Genomic DNA, 25,190 nt, shown 5'->3' with positions numbered 1-25,190 from the left:
ACCACCAGGTGTGAATGAATGATGGGTTCCCACTTCTCTGTGAGCGCTTTGAGTATCTAACAATAGGAAAGCGCGATATAAATCTAATCCACTATTATTATTATTATTATTATTATTGGAGTACCCAAGAACACCACCCTTTTCAGATATAATACTTATGGATTATTCACTAATAAATTGATCAATTATCACACCTAATGACAGCAAAGTGTACACTCACAAGGGTTGCGCAATATACACGATATATAGGACTTAAATTTTTTTTAACTTGGGGCGAAACTTTACCACTACAGAGGCCCCAGGGCCCACTTAAATATCAACACTGAATTAGTAATCGTGCTCTTGATTTAAATACACATACACATTAGAGATGCGCGGTTTGCGGTCTCATCCGCGGAGTCCGCGGATAAACCGCGGGTCGGGCGGGTGACATGATGAAAAAATAGATTTTAATTAGATTCGGGCGGGTGGCGGTTGTACCATTCGGAAATATTTGTTATACATGGTTCAGGGATCGGTATCCTTTACCATTCAAAGAGCCATTTTGGACCTATGTCACAAAGGGAAAAAAGACAATAGGAGTTGTTAACAATCTCTAGAATTACAACCGGCAGTCACCCAATTAATAAATATTAGGGCGTGCTATGAAGCCGTTGGCTTTGTCGCCTTCTACAGCATGAACGATCTGCTTGTCAGTCCAGCATCATGTTATGTGAGGTTTCAGCAGACACACGTACACGACTGCAAGGCATACTGGGTGACGCAGAATACACTAATGGTTGTGATATAAACAATTTTAACACTCTTAGTAATATGTGCCACGCTGTGAAGCCACACCAAACAAGAATGACAAACACATTTCGGGAGAACGTCCTCACAGTAACACAACATAAACGCAACACAACAAATACCCAGAATCCTTTGCATCCATGACACTTCTTGACTATTTTTTACACCCCGCTAGCAGCAAACCCGCCACCCCCCACCCCCGTGCGTCGGTAAGGGGAGTGCAGGGGTGTAAAATATATTCAGGAAGTGTTGTGTTGCGTTTATGTTGTGTTACTGTGAGGAAGTTCTCCCGAAATGTGTTTGTCATTCTTGTTTGGTGTGGCTTCACAGCGTGGCGCATATTAGTAAGAGTGTTAAAATTGTTTATATCACAACCATCAGTGTACTCTGTATCACCCAGTATGCCTTTCAATCTTGTACGTGTGATTGCGGAAACTGCATTCGACATGTTGCCGGATTATCATTCGGTTTGTACATGTTGTTGAACGTGTCAGAGGCAATGGCTTCACAGCACGCCCTTATTCTTGCCATCAGGATGAACACCATTGGATATGGCGTGAACGTTAGCGGTTCCCATTGTCTTCTATGGTCTGTGAAACGGGTTTTAATAGCTCTTTGAGTGGTAAAGGTTGCCGACCTCTGATGTATTTCAACGGGCGGGTGGCGGGCGGTTGCGATTCTGATAAAATGTTGGTTCAGGTGGACGGCGGGTGGATGACTACTTTGGTGATGCGGTTGCGGATTATATAATTGCCATCTCTAATACACATACACACAATTATCGCTGGAGGACTACTTAACACGCTACACATGGCAGGAGAATAGAAACAAAGGCTAGCTTTCCTCACCTGCTTCTGTCCAGGGCAAGTCTCCAGAGTCAGTGGATGGAGCTCCAGGACTACCAGGACCTCCTGGGACGGATGGAGAGCTGGTAAATGTTTTTGCACAAATTGAAGTGTTGACAATATTCATACAATAATAGTCAGAATACACAACTTGGATGTTTCATGGGGAGGATCAAATAATCCTGGTGTTGTAGGGAGAGCCTGGTTTCCGCGGACAGCTAGGACCCAAGGGAGATCCAGGACTACGTGGTCCAGATGTAAGTGAAAAAGTTAGGTTACACGTCGCAGGATCGATAAACGATGATTCCATAAACAGGGGTCTCCGGGCCGTGCAGGCGCTCCAGGGTCTAAGGTAAGTAAGTACCGCAGATTTAGATCTACAGAACAAAACTAGAATTCAAAACCTGTTTTTCTCCTTGTAGGGTCAAGAAGGCTTAGGCGCTACCCCAGGACCCCGTGGACTAAAGGTATTTTGTCTTCACTAAAAAACTGTATGATTACATTTTATAAAGTGATATTTTTATTTCACACTTGAAATCTTCCATGAATGTTAATGTAGGGGAGACAAGGTCTACCCGGACCACCTGGACCCCCAGGTCGGATCAAGGACTACTTCACTCAGAGTCTTGTGTTGAAGGTAGAGTAGCCGTGCAGGAGACAACAGACATAGTGACTATTCAACATAACATCACGCATGTAATGTCATGACCTGTTGGCCAGGGGGCCAAGGGAGCCCGGGGCCACGAAGGAGACAAAGGCTGCAAAGGCGCTCCGGTAAGTTATCCCATACAAAAGTCGGACGAAAAAAAAAGTAGCAAAGTGACAAGAATATATATAATATATAATAATTATATAATATACATTTTATTTTTATAAATAAGAGACATTTATATTTTTTGTTTTGTTTATAATTTGTGTATTTTGTACACTTGTGATGTTTTTTTTCTTTATAATTGTAAAATTGTTTTCCTTGTTAAAATATACTCTCATGAATTGTCATCATTTTTAAAATTGTAGCTTTTTTGTCATTTTACAAATATGGAAAAAAACAACCTTCATCTTGCAATATTAATTTTTTTTTGTTTTTACATTAAAATATAAATGCATTCTCTAGTAATATTTTGAACTTAACTCCTGTAACTTTTTTTTGTGCTAAATTACAACTCCATTCTCATAAAGTTTTGACATGTTTTCTTGTAATAACACGATTTAATGTTAATGTAAATTGTTTAATCATAAAGACAATTTTATTCTTGTAAAAAAATAAAAAAGATTGTTCTTCTAAATATCCCAAAAGTTATTTCGGTGAAATATTTTTTATGTAATACTTACGCTTAATATAGTATTAAGAGGTGTTTCTTGTAAAATCACGGTATAACTTTTTTACTCATATAATCAAAATGTTGAACTTGATTCCCCTAATATTACAAATTTACTAAAAATTACTCTTTTTTTCCTTGAATAAATACAACTGGTTAATGAGGCTTTTTTTTTTTGTTATTATTATTATAATAATGTAAGTTTTGTTTCTCATAAAATGACTGAAATTATTCTGGTAAAAAATATATTTTCATTCTAAATACCTTAACTCTTATTCGAGTAAAATTAGTATTATTTTATTTTTAAATGTTATACTTCCGCTTTGGTATTGTACTACTGGGAGGGTTTTCTTGTAAAATTATAACCATATTATTGGTGTAGTAAAACTTTTCTTTAACTCATAAAATAAAAACGTTAAACTTTGCCATAGTATTAAAATGTTTTCCCCCCAAAAAGGATTTTTTTTTTTTTTTTTGGGTAGTAATACGACTGTTTAATGAGGCTGTTTTATTATTATAATGTATGTTTTGTTTCTCAAAAATATGATGGCTTTATTCTTGCAAATATACATATATATATATATATATATATATGTGTGTATGTGTATGTATATATATATATATATATATATATATATATACACATACACACACACAAAGTGCTGTTCATATTAGTAGAATATCATGAAAATGTTGATTTATTTCAGTAATTATATTCAGAACGTGAAACTTACATATTATATCAATTCATTACACACATACTGATATATTTGAAATGTTTATTTCTTTAAATGTTGATGATTAGTACTGACAATTACTGAAAATCCCAAATTCAGTATCTCAGAAAATTAGAATATTAGTTACGACTAGTACCAAAAAATATTTTGGGGAAATGTGGGCCAACTGAAAAGTATGAACATGGAAAGTTTCATCATGTACAGCAATCAATACTTAGTTGCAGCTCCTTTTGCCAGAATTGCTGCAGCAATACGGCGTGGCATGGAGTCGACCAGTCTGTTGCACTCCTCAGGTGTTACGAGAGCCCAGGTTGCTTTAATAGTGGCCTTCAGTTCTTCAGCATTGTTGGGTCTGGCATCTCGCATCTTCCGCTTCACAATACCCCATAGGTTTTCTATGGGGTTAAGGTCAGGTGAGTTTGCAGGCCAATCAAGAACAGGGATACCATGGTCCTTAAACCAGGTACTGGTAGATTTGGCACTGTGTGTAGGTGCCAAGTCATGTTGGAAAATGAAATCTTCACCTCCATAACATTGGTCCGCGGCAGGCAGCATAAAGTGTTTTAAAACTTCCTGGTAGACTGCTGCATTGACCCTAGACCTCCGGAAACACAGTGGACCAACACCAGCAGATGACATGGCACCCCAGACCATTACCGATTGTGGAAATTTGACACTGGACTTCAGGCAACGTGGATTCTGTGCCTCTCCTGTCTTCCTCCAGACTCTGGGACCTTGATTTCCAAAGGAGATACAAAATTTACTTTCATTTGAAAACATAATTTTGGACCACTCAGCAGCAGTCCAGTCCTTTTTGTCTTGAGCCCAGGCGAGACGCTTTTGACGTTGTCTCTTTTTCAAGAGTGGCTTTACACAAGGAATGCGACAGCTGAAGCCCATATCTTGCATACGTCGGTGCGTGGTGGTTCTTGAAGCACTGACTCCAGCTACAGTCCACTCTTTGTGGATCTCCCCCACATTTTTTGAATCGGTTTTGTTTGACAATTCTCTCCAGGGCGCGGTTATCCCTCTTGCTTGTACACTTTTTTCTACCACATTTTGTCTTCCCTTCGCCTCTCTATTAATGTGCTTGGACACAGAGCTCTGGGAATATCCAACCTCTTTGGCAATGACCTTTTGTGTCTTGCCCTCCTTCTTTAAAGTATCAATGGTCATCTTTTGGACAGTTGTCAAGTCAGCAGTCTTCCGCATGATTGTGTGTCATACAGAATCAAAACGAGAGACCATTTAAAGGCTTTTCCAGGTGTTTTGAGTTAGTTAGCTAATTAGAGTGTGGCACCAGGTGTCTTCAATATCTGACCTTTTCACCATATTCTAATTTTCTGAGATGATGAATTTAGGGTTTTCATTGGTTGTCAGCTATATTCATCTCCTTTTTGGCAAAAAACACTTGAAATGTATCAGTCTGTTTGGAATGAATGTATACATTCTACAAGTTTGACTTTCTAAATGGAATTAATGAAATAAATCAACTTTTTCATGATATTCTAATTATATGACCAGCACCTGTATATATATATATGTCAGGAGTTGTAGGTGACGAACCCCAAGATGCAGAGATGATGGCAGGCATTGAGCAGGAACAGATAATTTAATGTCCAAAATATAAAGAAAAAACACAAACCAGAAAACAAGAACATCCAAACTGGAAAACGGGAAACAGGATCCAGCAAACAGGAACTAGGAACAAAAAAGACAGCAGGCTGCAAACAGCTACAGGTTCAGGTACAAATGGTCGGAGCTACACGTTGTAATGACAATAATCCAGCCCAGAGTGGAGGTACAAGAAGGTCTAAATAGCTGGTGATTGACACCAGGTGTGGCCTCGTGCCAATCAGCCACAGCTGAGGGGAAAAAACACTCAGGGATAACAGCCGGAAATAAAGACAAAATAAGAGCACTGACAGGAAATAAGACAAACAGAAGAAAAACTATAACATGACCAAACTGTCAGGGACAAACTTGACATCACACTTTAGTATCATACTATTTGGAGGTTTTTCTTGTAAAATTATGACCATAATTTAGTATAGTAGAACTCTTTTTTACTTGTAAAATAAAAATGTTAAACTTGGTTCCCTTAATATTAGAACTTATTTCCCCAAAAGATGGCTTTTTTTTTCTTGTAGTAATACGACTGTTTAAAAAGACGTTTTTTGTATTATTATTATAATAATGTAAGTTTTGTTTCTCACAAAATGACAGCTTTATTCTTGTAATGAATAAATAAGTATATATATATATATATATATATATATATATATATATATATATATATATATATATATATATATATATATATATATATATTCTTTGGTATCATATTATTTGTAGGTTTTTCTTGTAAAATGATGACCATATTCTTAGTATTGTAGACATTTTTTTACTTGTAAAATAAAAAATTATAACTTTTTCCTTTCAAAAATATGTTTTTTCGTGTAACATTTAAACTGCATTTTTGCAAAATCACAACTTCATTCTCATAAAGTTGACTTTTGATATGATGTGACTTTGTCATAAAAATAATCCCTTTTTGTTATCCAAATGCAAGAATTGGTTCTCAATAAATGACAGCTTTTTTTCATATAATAAAAAAACAAGATTTTTTTCTTATTCTTATTCGAGGAAAATCCTTTTTGTTTTAATGTAATACAAACCCCGTTTCCATATGAGTTGAGAAATTGTGTTAGATGTAAATATAAATGGAATACAATGATTACCAAATCATTTTCAACCAATATTCAGTTGAATATGCTACAAAGACAACATATTTGATGTTCAAACTGATAATTTTTTATTTTTTGCAAATAATCATTATCTTTAGAATTTGATGCCAGCAACACATGACAAAGAAGTTGGGAACGGTGGCAATAAATACTGATAAAGTTGAGGAATGTTCATCAAACTCATATATGGAACATCCCACAGGTGTGCAGGCAAATTGGGAACAGTTGGGTGCCATGATTGGGTATAAAAACAGCTTCCATGAAATGCTAAGTAATTCACAAACAAGGATGGGGCGAGGGTTACCAATTTGTAAGCACATTGTCGAACAATTTTAGAACAACATTTCTCAAAGAGCTATTGCAAGGAATTTAGGGATTTCACCATCTACGATCCGTAAAATCATCAAAAGGTTCAAAGAATCTGGAGAAATCACTGCACATAAGCGATTATATTACGGACCTTTGATCCCTCAGGCGGTACTGCATCAAAAACTGACATCAGTCTGTAAAGGATATCACCACATGAGCTAAGGCACACTTCATAAAACCACTGTCAGTAACTACAGTTGGTCGCTACATCTGTAAGTGCAAGTTAAAACTCTACTATACTAAACCAAACCCCAAAGAAAACTAAGATATAATCAAGCAAGAAAAGAAAAAAAAAAGAAAATGATTAAAGAAACACTAAGAGCAGGGTCAGTTTGGAAAGGCTAGTGTGAAGAGGTGAGTTTTTAGGGTGGTTTTGAAGGTAGGGAAAGAGGGAGCATCTCTCATGTGCCTGGGGAGAGGGTTCCAGAGAGAGGGGCAACCACGGAGAAGGCCCTGTCGCCCCAGGTTCGGCGCCTGGTCTTGGGGACTCCCAGGAGGCCGGCATCACTAGACCTGAGGGAACGGGACGGGACCTGTGGCAGGAGGAGGTCAGAGAGGTAGGGTGGAGCCAGGTTATGGAGTGCCTTGTAGGTGCTGAGGAGTATTTTAAAGGTGATTCTGTATTTGACAGGCAGCCAGTGGAGTTCATGAAGGACAGGTGTGAAGTGCTCTCTGGAGAGGGTTTGTGTGAGCAGGCGGGCAGGGGAGTTCTGGACATATTGCAGTTTATTGAGGGTTTTGGAGGTGATGCCGTAGAGGATGCTGTTGCAGTAGTCTATCCGGGCTGAGATGAAGGCGTGGATGAGGATTTCGGCAGCAGAGGATGTGAGGGAGGGCCGGAGACGGGCAATGTTTCTGAGGTGGAAGAATGCAGTTTTGGTGATATGGTTTTCGTGGGGGAGGAATGAGAGAGTAGGGTCAAAAATTACACCTACATTGCGGACGTGGGTGGAGGTAGTGACAAGGGAGCCGTCGATGTTTAATGAAAAGTCCTAAGTGGAACAAGTGAGGGAGTCGGGGCCAATGATGATTATTTCAGATTTGTTACAGTTGAGTTTTAGAACGTTTGTTTGCATCCAGGTTTTAATGTCTGTGAGGCAGGTGGTGAGGGTGGAATGGGTGGCTGTGGTGATGGTCGTGGTGGAAAGGTATAGTTGTGTGTCGTCGGCATAGCAGTGAAATTGAAGGCCGTGGTGGCGGAGGATCTGACCGAGGGGTAGGAGGTAGATGGTGAAGAGTAGTAGGTCAAGTACTGAGCCCTGGGGGATGCCGTGGGTGACTGGGGAAGTGGAGGAGGTGCAGTTGTTGGTTGAGATTAATTGCTGACGGTCAGAGAGGAAGGATTTCAAGGAGGCGTGATAGGAGGATGGAGTGGTTGATGGTGTCGAATACAGCACTGAAGTCGAGGAGGATGAGGATGGAGAGGGAACCAGAGTCGGCGGAGAGGACGATGTCGTTGGTGACCTTGAAGAGGGCAGTTTATGTGCTGTGGAGTGAGCGGAAGCCGGATTGGAACATTTCGTATAGGTTATTGTGGTGAAGGTGGGATTTGATTTAGGAGGCAACTGCACGTTCAAGAATTTTAGAGAGGAAGGGGAGGTTGGAGATAGGCCTGTGGTTGTTGGGGTCGAGACCGGGTTTCTTGAGAATGGGGGTGATGGCAGCCAGCTTGAGGGCAGGAGGGACAGAGCCAGTAGATAGGGAGGAGTTAATTATAGTGGTGATGAGAGGTGAGAGTGAGGGGAGGCAGGCTATGACTAAAGTGGGTGGGATTGGGTCGAGGATGCAGGTGGAGGCTTTCATACCAGAAGTTATGGAGGACAGGTCAATTGTGGTGATTTCGGAGAAGAAGGTGAGAGGGTGGTTAGAGAGTAAAGGGGGGACATGATCAGGGGTAGGGGTGGATGTGGGAGAGGAGGCGGCCAGTTCAAAGTGGATGGTGTTGATTTTTGATTGAAAAAATTATAAAAATTCTTCACATTTGCTGGTGGTGAATGAGGTGGTGGTGGTGGTGTCCATGAGTTTGAGGAGTTTTGTCACGGTAGAGAAGAGTATCTTGGGGTTGTTGCTGGTGGATTGTATGACGGAGGAGTAGTGGCAAATCTGTGCATTGTTGAGGGCATCTCTGTATTCCTGTTGGTGTAGTGTGTAGATGTCCAGGTGAACAGCGAGACCGGTTTTCTTTGAGAGCCGTTCAAGCAGCAGGCCCTTGGCTTTAAGGTGACGGAGGTGATCAGTGTACCAGGGGGCGGTGTGGGTGTAGGAAACAGTTTTTGTTTTTATGGGGGCAAGTTGATTGGGACAGGAGAAGAGTGCGCTGTTGTAGCTGTTTACGAGTTCAGTGGGGGAGGCGTTCAAAGTGAGGGCGTGATCGGAGGTGGAGTCAGTCAGTAGAGAGGGGGGGTGGATTGATTTCATGTTCCGGTATGATATGAAACGTTGCTGCTTGATAAGGGGCGTGGGGATGTCTATGTCCAGGGTGAGGGCCAGGTGGTCTGAGAGGATTTCTGTGAGGTTCAAGCTGGTGAGGTTGCTGATGGAGAGTCCAGTGGTGCAAATTAAGTCAAGAGTGTGTCCTTTTTTGTGGGTGGGGAAGTCAACGTGTTGGGTGATATTAAATGAGTTGAGAATGTCCAGAAATTCAGTGGGAGTTTTGCAGGTGGTGGAATCAACATGAATGTTGAAATCCCCCAGTAGAATGACTGAAGGTGAAATGGCACAGAGTAGGGTGAGAAATTCAGAGAGATCGGAAAGGAATGCAGGATTGGGTTTGAGGGTGCAGTAGATGATTGCAGTAACCAGGGATTTGGGGCCAGGCAGCTTGAATGACTGGTGCTCAGAGGAGGAGGGGGTTGTGATGGTTAACAGTAGTGGGTTTCAAGTGTTGGCGGTAATTGTAGCTATACTGCCACCACGACTCTCACGTGGTTTGTCCATGTAGGTGTATCCCAAGGGTTTAGCTCTGTTGAGGTGAATGTATTCCAGTGTTTTTTGCCAGGTTTCGGTTATGTTGAAAAAGTCTATGTTGTTGTCAGTTATGAATTTACTGAGTATTGGTCTTTTTTTATTGAGTGAGCGGGTATTGAGCAGAGCGAATTTAAGGGATGGGTGAAGTTGGATGGGTGGGGGAGCTTTGGTTAACGGTTGCAGATAGGCAGAGCGCACGTGTGGTTTGTTATTGTGATGACGTGTGACATCATTGGCGGTGGAGCTGTTGCGTGACCAGAGTGATGGGATGCAGTGTTGTTTAGTCCGGGAGTAAATAAACTTTCTGTGGGAGCTTCTGTGGATGTATGTGGGTCGGCGAAGCAGTCCATGTGTTTTGATGGTTGCTGTGATGTCTGGAGGTATGGTGATGTGGTTGCTGAGTTTGAGGAGTTGTAGAGCGGAGTATTTGAGTAGCATGCTGGCAGTGGTGGATGTTAGCCTGGGATTGTTGGCCGACGCCCGCACATTTGTTTGCCAGAGATGGAGAGACAGGCACAGCGCGACGATCCGCAACATGAAAGAGGAGAGGAGAGAGGAGTTCGTGGAGGAACAGTGGTCCGTGATTTGCAGGAGGGTCCCGCGCCGGCTGGGTGGTTGGAGGCTGGTTAGCTGTTAGCCACCAGCTGCGGAGTGGTGGCTAGTTAGCAGAGAGCTAACTGTGGCTAGCTGATAGCCACCACCGGTTGCCGGCTAGCCCTGAAGCCGCCAGCTAACCAGCGAGCTGCGCTGATGTAGCCAGTTGCCGGCCAGTACTGAAGCCGCCAGCTAACCAGACAGTCAGTGGGTAGCGAGGGCTATCCGCGGTGCAATCTGGGTTAACAGTCCGAGAAACAGCTCGTAGTGGCAGGTTGTTGCTGGGCGATGGTAGCCAGGAGAATCAGTGGAGCCCTCGGGTGAGTGAAACATCTATCATCTGTCATAAAACACTTAGTATAAAACAAAACAAAACAAAATAAAAAAAAATACTAAGTCGCGTAAAACTAAAACTAAGGAAGGAGAAGCGGCGAATAAGCGAGACGCCAGCGTCCTCTCACAACCATGATATGTCCATGGCATGGGTAACTTACACATCTGTGAAGGCACCATTAATGCTGAAAGGTCCATACCAGTTTTGGAGCAACATATGTTGTCATCCAAGCAACGTTATCATGGACGCTAATGCTTATTTTAGCACGACAATGACAAGCCACATGATACAACAGCGTGGCTTCGTAGTAAAAGAGTGCGGGTACTTTCCTGGCCCGCCTGCAGTCCAGACCTGTCTCCCATCGAAAATGTGTGGAGCATTATGAAGCATAAAATACGACAGCGGAGATCCCGGACTTTTGAAATACTGAAGTCCTACACAAAACAAGAATGGGAAAGAATTCTACTTTCAAAGCTTCAACAATTAGTTTCCTCAGTTCCCTAACGTTTATTGAGTGTTGTTAAAAGAAAAGGTGATGAAACACAGTGGTGAACATGCCCTTTCCCAACTACTTTGGCACATGTTGCAGCCATGAAATTCTAAGTTAATTATTATTTGCAAAAAAAAATAAAGTTAATGAGTTTGAACATCAAATATATTGTCTTTGTAGTGCATTTAATTGGATATGGGTTGAAAAGGATTTGCAAATCATTGTATTCCATTTATATTTACATCTAACACAATTTCTCAACTCATATAGAAACGGGGTTTGTACTTACACTTTGGTATTAGCAAGTTTTCCTTGTAAATTTACAACTTTATTCTTGTAATTTGGTAACTTTTTATAACTCATAACATGACAACATTTGTCTCGCATAAGTACAACTGTATGGTCCCAAAACAAGCGCTTCGTTCTCCTAGCATTACGTGTATTATATTAGGACGATTTCACTTTTTTCTTTGTAGTTTTTAAACACTTGCCAAAAATTACCATTATTTTTTTTAGATTATGCCTTTGTAATTCAGTGACTTCGCAGATTAGTAATTGATTTTAGCCCTAATTGTTTTCTTCTTCCCCAGGGAGACCCTGGGGAGAGCTCCAACACAAAAGGAGCAAAGGGAGACCGAGGTCAACCGGGTGCAGAAGTAAGAAACTATTGCTTTATGTGCTGTAGAAATATTTAAATAGTGTATGTTGAACAGCATGGGCAGCACGGTTTTACGGGGGTTTGTGCATGTGCCTCACAATACGAAGGTCCTGAGTTGGGGGCAGCATGGCGTAGTGGGTAGAGCGGCCGTGCCAGAAACCTAAGGGTTGCAGGTTTGCTTCCCACCTATTGACATCCAAATCGCTGCCATTGTGTCCTTGGGCAGGACACTTCACCCTTTTCCCCAATGCCGCTCACACTGGTGAATGAATGATGAATGAATGACAGGTGGTGGTCGGAGGGGTCGTAGGCGCAAACTGGCAGCCACGCTTCCGTCAGTCCACCCCAGGGCAGCTGTGGCTACAGATGTAGCTTACCACCATCAGGTGTGAATGAATGATGGGTTCCTACTTCTCTGTGAGCGCTTTGAGTATCTAACAATAGAAAAGCGCGATATGAATATAATCCATTATTATTATTATTATTATTATTAATCCCAGGTTCGGATATTTCTGTGTGGAGTTTCCATGTTCTCCCTGTGACTGCGTGGGTTCCTTCCGGATACTCCGGCTTCCTCCCACCTCCAAAGACATGCACCTGGGGATGGGTTGATTGGCAACACTAAATTGGCCCTAGTGTGTGAATGTGAGTGTGAATGTTGTCTGTCTGTGTTGGCCCTGCGATGAGATGACGACTTGTCCAGGGTGTACCCCGCCTTCCGCCCGAATGCAGCTGAGATAGGTTCCAGCACCCCCCGCGACCCCGAAAGAGACAAGCGGTAGAAAATGGATGGATGTTGAACAGCAGAGGGCAGTAAAGTAAAGTCAAGTAAATGTATGTGTTTGTCTCAGACTTAAATATACTCTCACATCTTTGAAAGGCATCAAAGTGAAATTAGGATCACAGTAGCATCTCCCTCCAAAGCAAAGCAGCCTCAGTGAAAGAGAGGACCTGGAGTCACAGCTTTTATGATGACTGGCACGTAATGTGTCCCCAACATAAAACAAGAAGAAAATAAATGAAGGCCAGAGGCGCTGCGTCGACTGTTCTCTTCATAGCAAACACAAGTGTACCGACCCAACGTCCTCACTAAACTATATTGTCCTTGCAGGGAAAGATGGGGAAGGATGGCGAACCTGGACACGTTGGATTTATGGTGGGGGTGTTGTTTGCAGACCATTTGTGTGTGTGTGTGTGTGCTGATGATAACGTGTGTTCAGGGAAGGTCTGGTCCTAGAGGTGATCCCGGATACCCAGGAACTCAAGGCGCAAAGGTCAGTCATAAGAACATCCATTCGTAACACAATCATCCTAACGGGTTTTATTAACTGTGTGCTCTGTCCTCTGCAGGGGGCAAAGGGGGATCAAGGTCTCCCTGGTCCACCGGGTGAACTAACAGTAATCCTCCTAGTTTTCAAAGCACAATATTTTCTAACTTGATGTTCAAGCTCGTTCCATTTGCAGATAGTGGCACCTGTGGATGGACTACTAAAGGGCTACCCTGGGGAACCAGGTCATCCAGGACGACCAGGACCGGTAGGACTCCCAGGTATACAAACAGAGGTCTGAGTTGAATGAGGGAATACATAAAATGAAATGAGCTATTTTTCTTTTGTAGGTTTTGATGGATTTCCCGGACCTACTGGCCTGCCAGGTGCTTACCAATCGAGGACACATTTTTTAGAACACATAGCCACAGGAAGGGACCTTGAAGAAACTCCTTGAATCACCAGACCTCTGAAGCGTTGCTGTCGGACTACTGTACTATTTGACAGAATATCTTCGTGTTGTGTCCCAAGACTTTTGCCCATAACATGTACAAGATTGACCTACAGTATTTTCAGCTCATCATCTACATTGTTTACAGGGGGATCACAGAACTTTCCAGGTCCACCAGGTCCTGATGGTTTTCCAGGTCCGAAAGGAGATCCCGGAGAACCGGGCGAGATCTATACGGGGCCTCCCGGTCCGGAAGGGGATCCTGGGGATCAAGGACCGACCGGGGATCAAGGCTCACGTGGCCCTCCCGAAAAAGGAAAACGTACGTGCAGATGTTTGAAGAGTACATTTACACAAATTATGGTGGCATTCAAAGTCATGAAATTTATTCTGCCAAAATAAAGGCCTCAAAGGCCTACTGAAATGAGATTTTCTTATTTAAACGGGAATAGCAGGTCCATTCTATGTGTCATACTTGATCATTTCGCGATATTGCCATATTTTTGCTGAAAGGATTTAGTAGAGAACATCGACGCTAAAGTTCGCAACTTTTGGTCGCCAATAGAAAAGCCCTGCCTTTACTGGAAGTATGTGCGCGTGATGTCACGAGTTGCAGGGCTCCACACATATTCACATTGTTTATAATGGGAGCCACCAGCAGTAAGAGCAATTCGGACCGAGAAAGCGACAATTTCCCCATTAATTTGAGCGAGGATGAAAGATTTGTGAATTAGGATATTGATAGTGAAAGACTAGAAAAAAAAATAAAATAAAAATAAAAAGCGACGGCTCCGGGCGGCGGCAGTGTGAGCGTTTCAGATGTAATTAGACACATTTACTAGGATAATTCTGGAAGATCCCTTATCTGCTTATTGTTTTAGTGAGATTTTAAAGATTTTAAAGACATACCTCGAGGTCGGATGGCTGCTGTGAACACGCAGTGTCTCAGAGAGAAGCCGCGGAGCCAAGCTCACAGCTGCCTTTTTTGACAGCTGCTGCAGGACGACGAATAATCCACTGATGTCTCCGGTATAATATATATCACAATTTCCCCATCCAAAAACATGCTAGTTGAGGTAGAAAAACATGTTCGCTTGACCGCTCTGTGTTAAAGCTTCACAACAAACAAAGAAACACCGGCTGTGTCTCGGTGCTAAAGACAGCTGCAATCCACCGCTTTCCACCAACAGCATTGTTCTGTATAGTCTCCATTATTAAATGAACTAATTGCAAAAGATTCAGCAACACAGATGTCCAAAATGCGAGTGGTGCAGCGCTAATATTTCCCAACAGTCCGTGACGTCACGCGTACGTATCATCATTCCGCAACGTTTTCAACAAGAAACTCGCGGGAAATTTAAAATTGCAATTTAGTAAACTACAGAGGCCGTATTGGCATGTTTTGCAGTGTTAATATTTCATAATTGATATATAAACTATCAGACTGCGTGGCCGGTAGTAGTGGGTTTCAGTAGGCCTTTAAGTGTCATTAAAACACGTAAAGGTGTTAGTTAGTCAATACCAACGATAGATGGAAATGAACTTAAGAACGTTGTGGTCATCGATTAATTGCTACATCTGTGTGTTTCGTTTTGTCCTCTGTGGCTTTCAAACTGGAGACAAGAGGTCTTGTAAGGTCTGAAGGCGGGAAAAGCGCTTCCTCTATATCGGACACTCTGCTGGACGGCAAAACCAGACAGCTCTGGAGGTCCAAACCTGTAGACTGTAGATGCATAGTCCTGAACTGTGACACCAGGTCATGTTCATGAGCAAGCTCTTTGTTTCGCTTTTTCGTCTGTGGCTTTCAAACTGGAGACAAAAGGTCTTGTTACGTCCGAAGGCGGGAAAAACGCCGCCTCCATAGCGGACACTCCGCTTGATGGCAACACCAGACAGCTCTGGAGGTCCAAACCTGTAGACCAGGGGTCTCAAACATGTGGCCCGCGGGCCAATTGCGACCCGCGAGACGTTATCATATAGCCCGCGCTTTGACATGACAATATAATGTTAGTGCGGCCCGCGAGTTTAATATGAACGGCACTTGATAGGTCATGCTTGCCAACGTCCCCAATTTTCCCGGGAGACCACTGAATTTCAGGGCACCAATTCTCTCGATGCCCCTGTCAATTTTTACCAGATCAACAATATTCAGGGAGCGCCCCCTACATCCTGAACTGACAGCGTGCAAGCCCAGTTGTGTGTTGCATCTGGCCGTTTAAGACGCATACTGTATGTGCTGTTGCAAGATATATTTCATCAACGTCCCACTGAGGGTGGCCATAAAAAAAACTTTTAACACTGTTACAAATATGTGCCAGACCGTGAACCCACACCAAACAAGAATGACAAACACATTTCGAGAGAACATCCGCATCGTAACACAACATAAACACACCAGAACAATTACCCAGAATCCCATGCAGACATGACTCTTCTGGGCTACAATATACATACCCTTGCTACCACCAACCCCCCACACCCTCACCCTCCCTACTTGCGCCAGTTGAGGTGTTGTATATTGTAGCCCTGCAAGGTGTTCTGGGTATTTGTTCTCTTGTGTTTAAGTTGTGTCAGGGTGCGGAAATGTTCCCAAAATGTGTTTTTCATTCTTGTTTGGTGTGGGTTCACAGTGTGGCCCATAGTTGTAACAGTGCTAAAAGTTGTTTTACGGCCACCCTTAGTGTGACTTGTATGGCTGTTGAAGAAGTACGTCTTGCAGCCACTGACATTGTTCTGCGCAAGTCTCACACAACATGTTTCAGGGCCAGCACATTAGTTGTGTGATATAAAAGCGTGCGCGAAGACATGTAGTGGAACAATAGTCTTCTTTTGGTAGTGCGCGAACCCCTGGAGGTACTTGAAGGTATGCCAAGGGACAAGTGAGATTTATTTCAAACATTCTAAAAAAACAGCAGCAATTCTTAAGTCCTTTATACATATGTTCATTGAATAATACTTCAATGAAGTATGACTGTAAGTTCTAAACTATGGAAAAATAATACAACAATCCAATATTCAGTGTTGACAGCTAGACTTTTTGTGGACATGTTCCAAAATATTTATGTTAAAGATTTATTTTTTGGTGAAGAAATGTTTAAAATGAAGTTGGTGAATCCAGATGGATGGATCTCTATTACAATCCCCAAAGAGGGCACTTTAAGTTGATGATTACTTTTATGTGTAGAAATCTTTATTTATAATTGAATCACTTGTTTATTTTCAAACAAGTTTTTTAGTTATGTTTATCTTTTTTTCCAAATAGTTCAAGAAAGACCACTACAAATTAGCAATATTTTGCACTGTTATACGATTTAATAAATCAGAACCTGATGACATAGTGCTGTATTTTACTTCTTTATCTCTTTTTTTCAACCAAAAATGCTTTGATTAGGTGGTACTTGAATTAAAAAAATGTTCACAGGGGGTACATCACTGAAAAAAGGTTGAGAACCACTGTTGTTAGAGGCAGTGCAGTCACGGCAGACCTTAGTAATGTCAGCCGGGTGAAAATTGAGAAAAATTCGGGAGAATGATGGCATCGGGAGATTGTCGGGAGGTGCACTGAAATTCAGGAGTCTCCCGGAAAAATCGTGAGGGTATGTTGCTATGGCAGGAAAGCCATTCATAGAAGGTGAATTCATTAAAAAGAGCATGTTAAATTTTTTAAGAAATCTTCTCTCGCAGCCCAGCCTCACCCAGTTTCTGCATCCAGTTGCCCCCAGGTAAATTGAGTTTGAGACCCCTGCTGTAGACTGTAGACCCGTAGTCCGGATCTGTGACACCAGGTCATGTTCATGAGCAAGCCGAGCTTGTTTCATACACGACTCCTTTGTTTCAGTCACCAGTTCAACACACCTGAGCTAACTTGGCTAACATTAGCAACTCTTGTGGCCTACGGTGGCCTAAGGTGGACAAACAAGGCAATTCTTACATTCCCACAGTAAACGTTCCTTCAGCTGCCTGACGCTTTATACAAACATTTTAAACAATTGAGAGGGTATAAAATACAATTTATTCAAGATGTTAAATTGACTTAAGTTTATTTTTAATGCATCTAGAGGGTTTATTGGCATTTTTCCAGATATCATTCCATTACATCCATCCATCCATCTTCTCTGACATGTCTTTTTGAATTCCCAGTTTTGATGTTTGTTTATTATTGCATAAAATATTATCATTTTTTCAAAATTGTTTCAAATAAAACTTATCCTCCAGTATGTGGCTACAGGCAGGGGAACTTGAGGGTTTCTGGTTCAATCCCCACCTTTTACCAACCTCATCACGTCCGTTGTGTCCTTGAGCAAGACACTTCACCCTTGCTCCTGATGGGTCGTGGTTAGGGCCTTGCATGGCAGCTCCCGCAATCCATGTGTGAATGAATGTGTGTGTGAATGGGTGAATGTGGAAATAGTGTCAAAGTGCTTTGAGTACCTTGAAAGTAGAAAAGCGCTGTCCAAGTATAACCTGTATTGTAAGTCATATTTTCAGAGGATATGCATTTTACAGCATAGTTTGCTGAGATAACATTTTAAAAATGACTTCTACACTGTAAAAAAAACTTCTGTAAAAAAATGGTCATCTACTGGCAGCTATGGCTGCCAAACGAAAACCATAAAATTAAAGTAAAACATTGTAAACCAAATAATGATCAAAAACATTATATTTACAGAAAATTTCATGAAACGTTTTAAGGAAAAATATTGTAAATTTACAGATTTTTACAAAATTATTAAGATCAACCACCTTTAATAAAGTGACGATGCAAACAGTTCTGCAGAAAAATATCTTTATTCTACAGAGTTTTTCCAAATTATTACGATCAACCAACTTTAATGAAGTGACAATGCTGGCAGTTCCACAGGAAAATACCATTATTTTACCGATTTTTTCTGAATTGTTATTATCAGGGGTCTCAAACTCAATTTACCTGGGGGCCACTGGATGCAAAAACTACGTGAAGAGTGGATTCACCTTCTTTGAATGGCTATACCGACCTGGAAAAAAACTTGCCAATCCTCCCGGTTTTATCGAGAGATTTCCTGTGACCCTCGCAAAGGGTTGTCCCGATGTTCGCCCGGACAAGAATTTTAAGGGGGTGCCGTGACAGCACTGCCTTCATCGTCCTCGACAACCTTTTGTCGCGTTCACTCATTCACCATACAAACAGTTTGCCAACTAAGACGCATGTTGTGTAAGGTTTCGTTGAACATACAGTGGTGAATGCAAGACATACTTGATCAGCAGCCATACAGGTCACACTGACAGTGGCTGTACAAACAAATTTAACACTGTTACAGATATGTGCCACACTGTGAACCCACACCAAACAAGAATGACCAACACATTTCGGGAGAACATCTTCACCGTAACACAACATAAATACAAAAGAACAAATAGCCAGAGAGAATTTAAGGGGATACCTTTAGTCAAAAATGATTTATGGGGGATCATAAATAATTGATTTATGAGGGGTCAAGGTCAAAGGTCAAAGTCAAAGTCAAAGGTCAAGGTCAAAGGTCAAGTTCGAAGGTCAGGGTCAAATGTCAAGGTCAAGTGGGTGTGGCTTACCCCGGAGGAGGGTGGAGTTAAGACCTGCGGTGGGAGTGGTTAAACCAGGAAGAGGGTGGAGATTTAACCAGAAAGAGGGCGGAGTTAAGACCTGAGGTGGGAGTGGTTGAACCAGGAAGAGGGTGGAGTTAAGACCTGAAGTGGGAGGGGTTAAACCAGGAAGAGCCAGGAAGAGGGTGGAGTTAAGACCTGAAGAGGGAACAAAGGAGGGTTCAGGTTGAGGTCAGTTTTTAAGGAAGCTTGAGAATGTCATTTGAGCAGCATGTGACCATCCATTTGACAGTTTAAATGTTTACGATCGTTTGAAACAACTTCCAGACTTCTCGAAAACAAATTTAAACGATTGGGAGGAACTAATTAGGTTAAGGTTAACCATATGTTTGACCCTGCTTCGATGTATTGATGGCTGGGAATGTTACGTGGGAAGATGTGCACACGCACACACACATACACACGCACACACACACACACACACACACACACACACACACACCATTACCTCTGCTTTACCATGTTATTAGACAACGGTTTAACTCCGTTTAAGCATTTAAACGTTAAAAGCATTGCACGTGTACGACGTTGTAATACTTTTTTTTTTTACCAGCCGATGACGACGGAGTGAAAGACGAAGACCTTTGTTTAAACGATCTTACAAAGTTGGAAGATGATTATTGAGGTGTGTTTAAACCTTCGAATTATTTAATACTATGTGTATTCATTATTTTGTTTCATAGAGGAATTGCCGTAAGATCCTCACACACACACACACACACACAATTACCTCTGCTTTACCATGTTATTAGAAAATGGTTTAACTCCGTTTAAGCATTTAAACGTTAAAAGCATTGCACGTGTACGACGTTGTAATACTTTTTTTTTTACCAGCCGATGACGACGAAGTGAAAGACGAAGAACTTTGCTTAAACGATCTTACAAAGTTGGAAGATGATTATCGAGGTGTGTTTAAACCTTCGAATGATTTAATATTATGTGTATTCATTATTTTGTTTCATAGAGGAATTGCCGTAAGATCCTAACGCGATCGTTTTAACACAATCGCAGTCTGGTGAGTCAAATGATTCTCATTTTACAAGAAAAAAACATGCGGTATACAATACATATATACATATATTTACTTACAGATTTTCCGTTTACATCTCCGGCTCGCTGGTCTCCCTTAACGCTGGCGGGTCCGTCAACGGCCGTCGAAGAGAGTCGGCCATTCCAGGCAGAGGAGAAGGCTTGATTGCGCCAAAGAACCCAGACATCGAAACCTTGGTCCTGGACAATATCATCGAAAACAACGGGGAATGTCCGACATGCCTCCGCTGTAAGTTTTTCTCGTTTTCTGTAAGCTTTTTAAGATTCTCAGGAGCTTTAAAGAGCTCCTCTCACTCTAATGTCTTTCGCTCAAATGAATTTCCCGCCGGGAGTAGTAGGCGCGGACTGATTCCGGAGGTGGGCGGTTGTTTCCGGCAAGCAACCTTCTGGTGTGCATTAGCGTCACCTACTGAAATGGAGTGTGGACCAAGATGGATCCCTACTCTATATTCTTTTATTTAACCCAATGTTTTTTTTAAATACGTGTATAATGCTTTATATCCTATGTGTCGTGAATTCCATCCTACTATATCTTCCAAGGAACCCAAAGAAATGTTACCACACCTCCCGCTTTATTTATTCTATAGATTGCCTGAACTATTTCATAAACTAAATCTTGTCTTGTTTCTGATGCTACGTTTTTTTATGCTCATCAATGCACTGTTGGAGTGCGAGCACACAACTACTTTCCTTGCTTTGTTTTCCTCTATCCAGTTAACTGCCATATAAATTGCTACCAATTCCCCCGTAAAAACAGATAGTTTATCACTGATTATTTTATTTAATACTATGTTTCCTTGTGGGATAACTGCTACAGCTCTTACCTTTAATTTTTTTTTATAGTTTTTGATGCATCCGTATATATCATATCTCAATCCATTTTTCTATCTGGTAACTATTTAAATTTCTATTCTTTAGTAATTGCATGTTTTCTTTTGGGTTATCAAACATCCACGGTGGTATTGCAGGCATTGGTACTGTAGGACTAACTTTAATATTGTCAATTTTAACTTTATTACATATGTCTCCTATAATCCACCCAAAACTATTCTTTTTTTTTTCCTCTTTTTCTCGGCAGTTTGGTAGCACTGGACAAGTCGGATATCCTTGCTTGGACCCTTTTAAAGTTGCCCGATAAACTGCTGAGAGTTGATCTCTCCTCTTGTCCAAAGGTTTTTCGTTCATTTTTACTTGTAATACTGCCACTAGGGTTGATGTAGTTGCTCCACAACATAACCTTAAAGCCTGTGACTGGATCCAGTCTATTTTCCCAAGTCATGTTTTTGAAGCAGATTGGTAAATAATGCATCCGTAATCAATAACAGATGGAATTAAAGTTATATTGTTTTCAACGTCAACCTATCAGCCCCCCAATCATTACCCCTCAAAGCCCTCATTATATTTAACACCTTTTTACTTTTTCCCCTATTTTTAATTTTCCTGAAGGAACACTCCTGAAGGAATGAATAAAGTACTATCTAATCTAATCTAATCAAATCTATTTGGGTTGACTAGTTCATATTTTTATCAAACCATATTCCTAAATATTTAAATACTTGTACCTCTTCTATATTTTCACCGTAGAGTTTTTATTTGGAGCTTGCTTTGTACTTTTCTCTTTGTAAAATGTATGACTTTTGTCTTTCCAACAGAGAATCTTAAACCCCAAGCCGTTCCCCAGTCTTGAACATTATTTAACACTTTGTTAGTTTTTTGATTATTTCTTTTGACTCTAAATAATATACTAGTCTTTCATTAATAATTTTTTCCATTACTTTCCCCAAATTTGAGGTCAATGCTATCGGCCTATAATTCCCTGCCTCTTCCGGGTCTTACCTTGACTTGCATATTGGAATTATTACCGCTAATTTTCCCCCTCTGCCGGTCATTCTCCTTCTTCATATATCCTGGCATATCATTTCAAGACCACTTCTTTGACGATGCTACCTAAGTTTTTGATCATTTGATAACCCACTAGGTCTTTCCCCGGTGACGTATTTTTAACCTTTTTCAAAATTCGAACCATTTCATCCAAAGAAAATGTCATATCCATAGTGTTGGTAAAACTATTATCGTTGTCTTCCATCATTTCCCCAATATTTAAACTCATTGTTTTTTCTCTGTTTTGTTTTTCTACATTTCTCAAATTATCATTACTGTGCACTTTAACAAATGTTTTTGCTAAAGGTTCTGCTGTTTCTTTACCCGTGACTACATCTTCTTTAATAAATGTGGCACATCATCCTCTTCACCCATCATTCCTATCTTTACGAATCGTTATACATCCTTTTATTATAAAGTTTAATTTTGGCTTCAGCCATGTTTCTTGAATACAAATTATATGTGGTTTAGTTTTCATATTTTTAATATATCCCTTTAATTCATGTTCGGTTGCTATCAAACTTCTGGCATTCCACCGGACAATTAACAGGGTGTTGGAATGTGGTAACATGACTCCGTCACGTCTACTCTCTGTAGTACAGCTTGCACCCGGTCCCAAGATAGTTCTTTCAACAACTTTGCTGCTGCTTTGACAATTATTTTGATCTTCTCAGTCTTATTTCTAGCCTGTTCTGTACAGTTTATTACGTAACCCAGGAATACAACTAGTTTGTCCGTGGAAATTCCTGTATTTGTTGCCTCTTGTTTTTTTTTTATTTCTTGAACTATTCACCCTTCTGTTCTCTTCTACACTTTCTTGATTTCTCACTTTAAATGCCTCTGCGTATGTAATATTTCTTTCAACTTTGATTTGTTGTACTTCTGTTGCCTGTTTCATGATGTATGGCTTTTGATTATTTCTTTTTTCAATCTACAATTCCAATAAATAACACGTATTTCCAGATTACTGATAACTTTTTCAAAATAAAATGTAATTCCTGAATAAGATAATTGTATCGAATCCAATGGATTGTCTGGTCCTAAAACCTCTTTGTAATGTTTGTTTGATTCCCCCCAAAATACGACACAGTCTAATTTGAAAAACATATGTGCCTCGTTGGCTGTAGTAAAAAAAACAAAAAACCATGCCTCCTCGGTCTAACCTCTCACAGCCCCTTTTCTGCCGTGTCAAAGATGGATCAGAGACCACCTTGGCCCCTAACCCCCACTTCTTCTCCACTACCAAGAGAACAGTAATTAATCCGAGCTGAGTTTTTTAAAATATTCCAACATGACTTTTTACTTTCATTTTGTATCAAAGCTGAGTTGTGCTCTCTGGTTTATTTTGCAAATGAACCGACAGAACATGATCATGTACAAGACTCGCCTACCCACAATGCACTGCAGCCCAACGCTCCTGGTCGGATGTTTTTTTCGGGGTTCATGGAGAGATGCGGTAAAGAGTGGTAGCCAAGACACACGGTCACACACGGTCACACACGGTCACACTCGGCAATTATTTTGACCTGGGGAGCAGATTTAGAGGAAAAAATGTGTCTGGGGGGCCGGGATATCTGATTTTCAGGTACAAAAAACTTCACAATGACACAAAATAAACACAACAGTTAAACCTCACACTAAAAACAAGACATTGACTTGTACGTTCAAAAGACAGAATAGAACAAGACAAGACATGCAATGCCATCTACAAAATGTTATGTAAATGTTAGTCATTACACACGTGGCTATGGTTTTGATGTATTTGTTACAGACATGTTTACGTCAGGTAACATCACATGGTTCCATTTGCACCTTTCAACAAATCTGAAAAAGAATATTAAGAAGTAAAACTTATATTTAATCCTACCTCTTCTCCGAGCACACGGTGACTGTACATACGGGTCGAAAAATGTTGACCTAATTCAGCATTTCTCAAAGTGTGAGGAATAGAGACATGACAGGTGGGGCGCGAGGAACGGGAGGAAATTTCACTTTAATTTTAATTTTTTATTTTTTTTACTATGCTTTCATTTTCTATAGACACTGTAAATCACTTTGTGATTCTGTCTGTGAAATCCGCCGTACAAATAAATGTAAATTACTTATTTTTCCTGTAGGCTTTAAATTTCTCGATAGGAGCGAAAGTTTGACAGACATAGCAACAGTAACTTTTGCAGGCGGGGCTAAGAGGAACAAACTATCGCGCGGATGGGTCGCAGGCTAATGTGCGGACCACAATTACACAAAATGGATAAATTTGCAACTCGCACCTTAAAGGTCTGCAGAGAAACAAAAATATGACGGGTCTAATCAACCAAAAAGTCAACCTAAAAGAAAATATGGCGAAGGGTATCTTGCTCTTGGATTCACGGCAGCGGTGGTGGGGGCAGAGGAGAGACCCCTGTGTGTTCTGTGTCTAAAACCGCTAGCAGCAGACAGCATGAGACCCAACAAATTAAAGAGACACCTCGAGACCTCACATGATGTCCAATAAATTGTTTTGTTGGGGCGATGGGGGTAGGTGGGCCTTGAAAACTAACCCCTTAGTCCAAAGTGGGGATGAAAGAAAAAAAAAAGTTTGAGAAGCCCTGACCTAATTGAACGGATCTCACTTTAAATGGCAAACCGATCATTTAAATGTTTTTACTTTGAATATGAAACGAGGAGTAAAATGTACAATGCACAATATTATCAATTATTTCACAATGACATGTTTTAAGGATATTGTACAGTATAATTAAATCTAAAATGAATGTGATTTTTTTTTCAGGATCATTTTATTTTTAGACAGTAAACAACTGTTATGTACTTTTGAATCGGGTTTTCCCCTTTAAATAACAAAAATTATAGAATTTTAAAATATTCATTATTATTAAATATTAAATGTGCCAACTAGTTTTATGGCATACATCATCCCCCTTTACCCATTTGTTAAAAAGACGAAAGTTGATGCGAACGCCTACGTGCTGTCAGAAAACTAAAAGAAGAAGAATGCCTTTGTGCAATTACTGCTATCCTGGCACAAGTTATAAAACAAACAAAGTTACCAATTTTTTTTCTGAGGAGACAAAA

General features: G+C 40.8%; 1 protein-coding gene across 1 annotated transcript in view; it reads left to right on the top strand.

Annotated features, from left to right (window-relative positions):
- Window positions 1-25,190, top strand: part of LOC133568269 (collagen alpha-5(IV) chain-like) — a 68,895-nt gene that overhangs the window by 15,543 nt on the left and 28,162 nt on the right. The window contains exons 9-21 of the mRNA XM_061920084.1: window positions 1,652-1,720; window positions 1,829-1,891; window positions 1,951-1,986; window positions 2,057-2,101; window positions 2,194-2,271; window positions 2,355-2,408; window positions 11,782-11,847; window positions 12,961-13,005; window positions 13,070-13,123; window positions 13,200-13,247; window positions 13,314-13,398; window positions 13,468-13,503; window positions 13,717-13,890. Coding sequence (XP_061776068.1) covers window positions 1,652-1,720; window positions 1,829-1,891; window positions 1,951-1,986; window positions 2,057-2,101; window positions 2,194-2,271; window positions 2,355-2,408; window positions 11,782-11,847; window positions 12,961-13,005; window positions 13,070-13,123; window positions 13,200-13,247; window positions 13,314-13,398; window positions 13,468-13,503; window positions 13,717-13,890 — 853 coding nt within the window. The remainder of the gene's footprint in view (window positions 1-1,651; window positions 1,721-1,828; window positions 1,892-1,950; window positions 1,987-2,056; window positions 2,102-2,193; window positions 2,272-2,354; window positions 2,409-11,781; window positions 11,848-12,960; window positions 13,006-13,069; window positions 13,124-13,199; window positions 13,248-13,313; window positions 13,399-13,467; window positions 13,504-13,716; window positions 13,891-25,190) is intronic.

This window comes from Nerophis ophidion, linkage group LG14, assembly GCF_033978795.1.
Source record: "Nerophis ophidion isolate RoL-2023_Sa linkage group LG14, RoL_Noph_v1.0, whole genome shotgun sequence".
Lineage (NCBI taxonomy): Eukaryota > Metazoa > Chordata > Actinopteri > Syngnathiformes > Syngnathidae > Nerophis > Nerophis ophidion.
The sequence above is the reverse complement of the archived record's forward strand: the minus strand, read 5'-3'. Positions and strand labels throughout refer to the sequence as shown.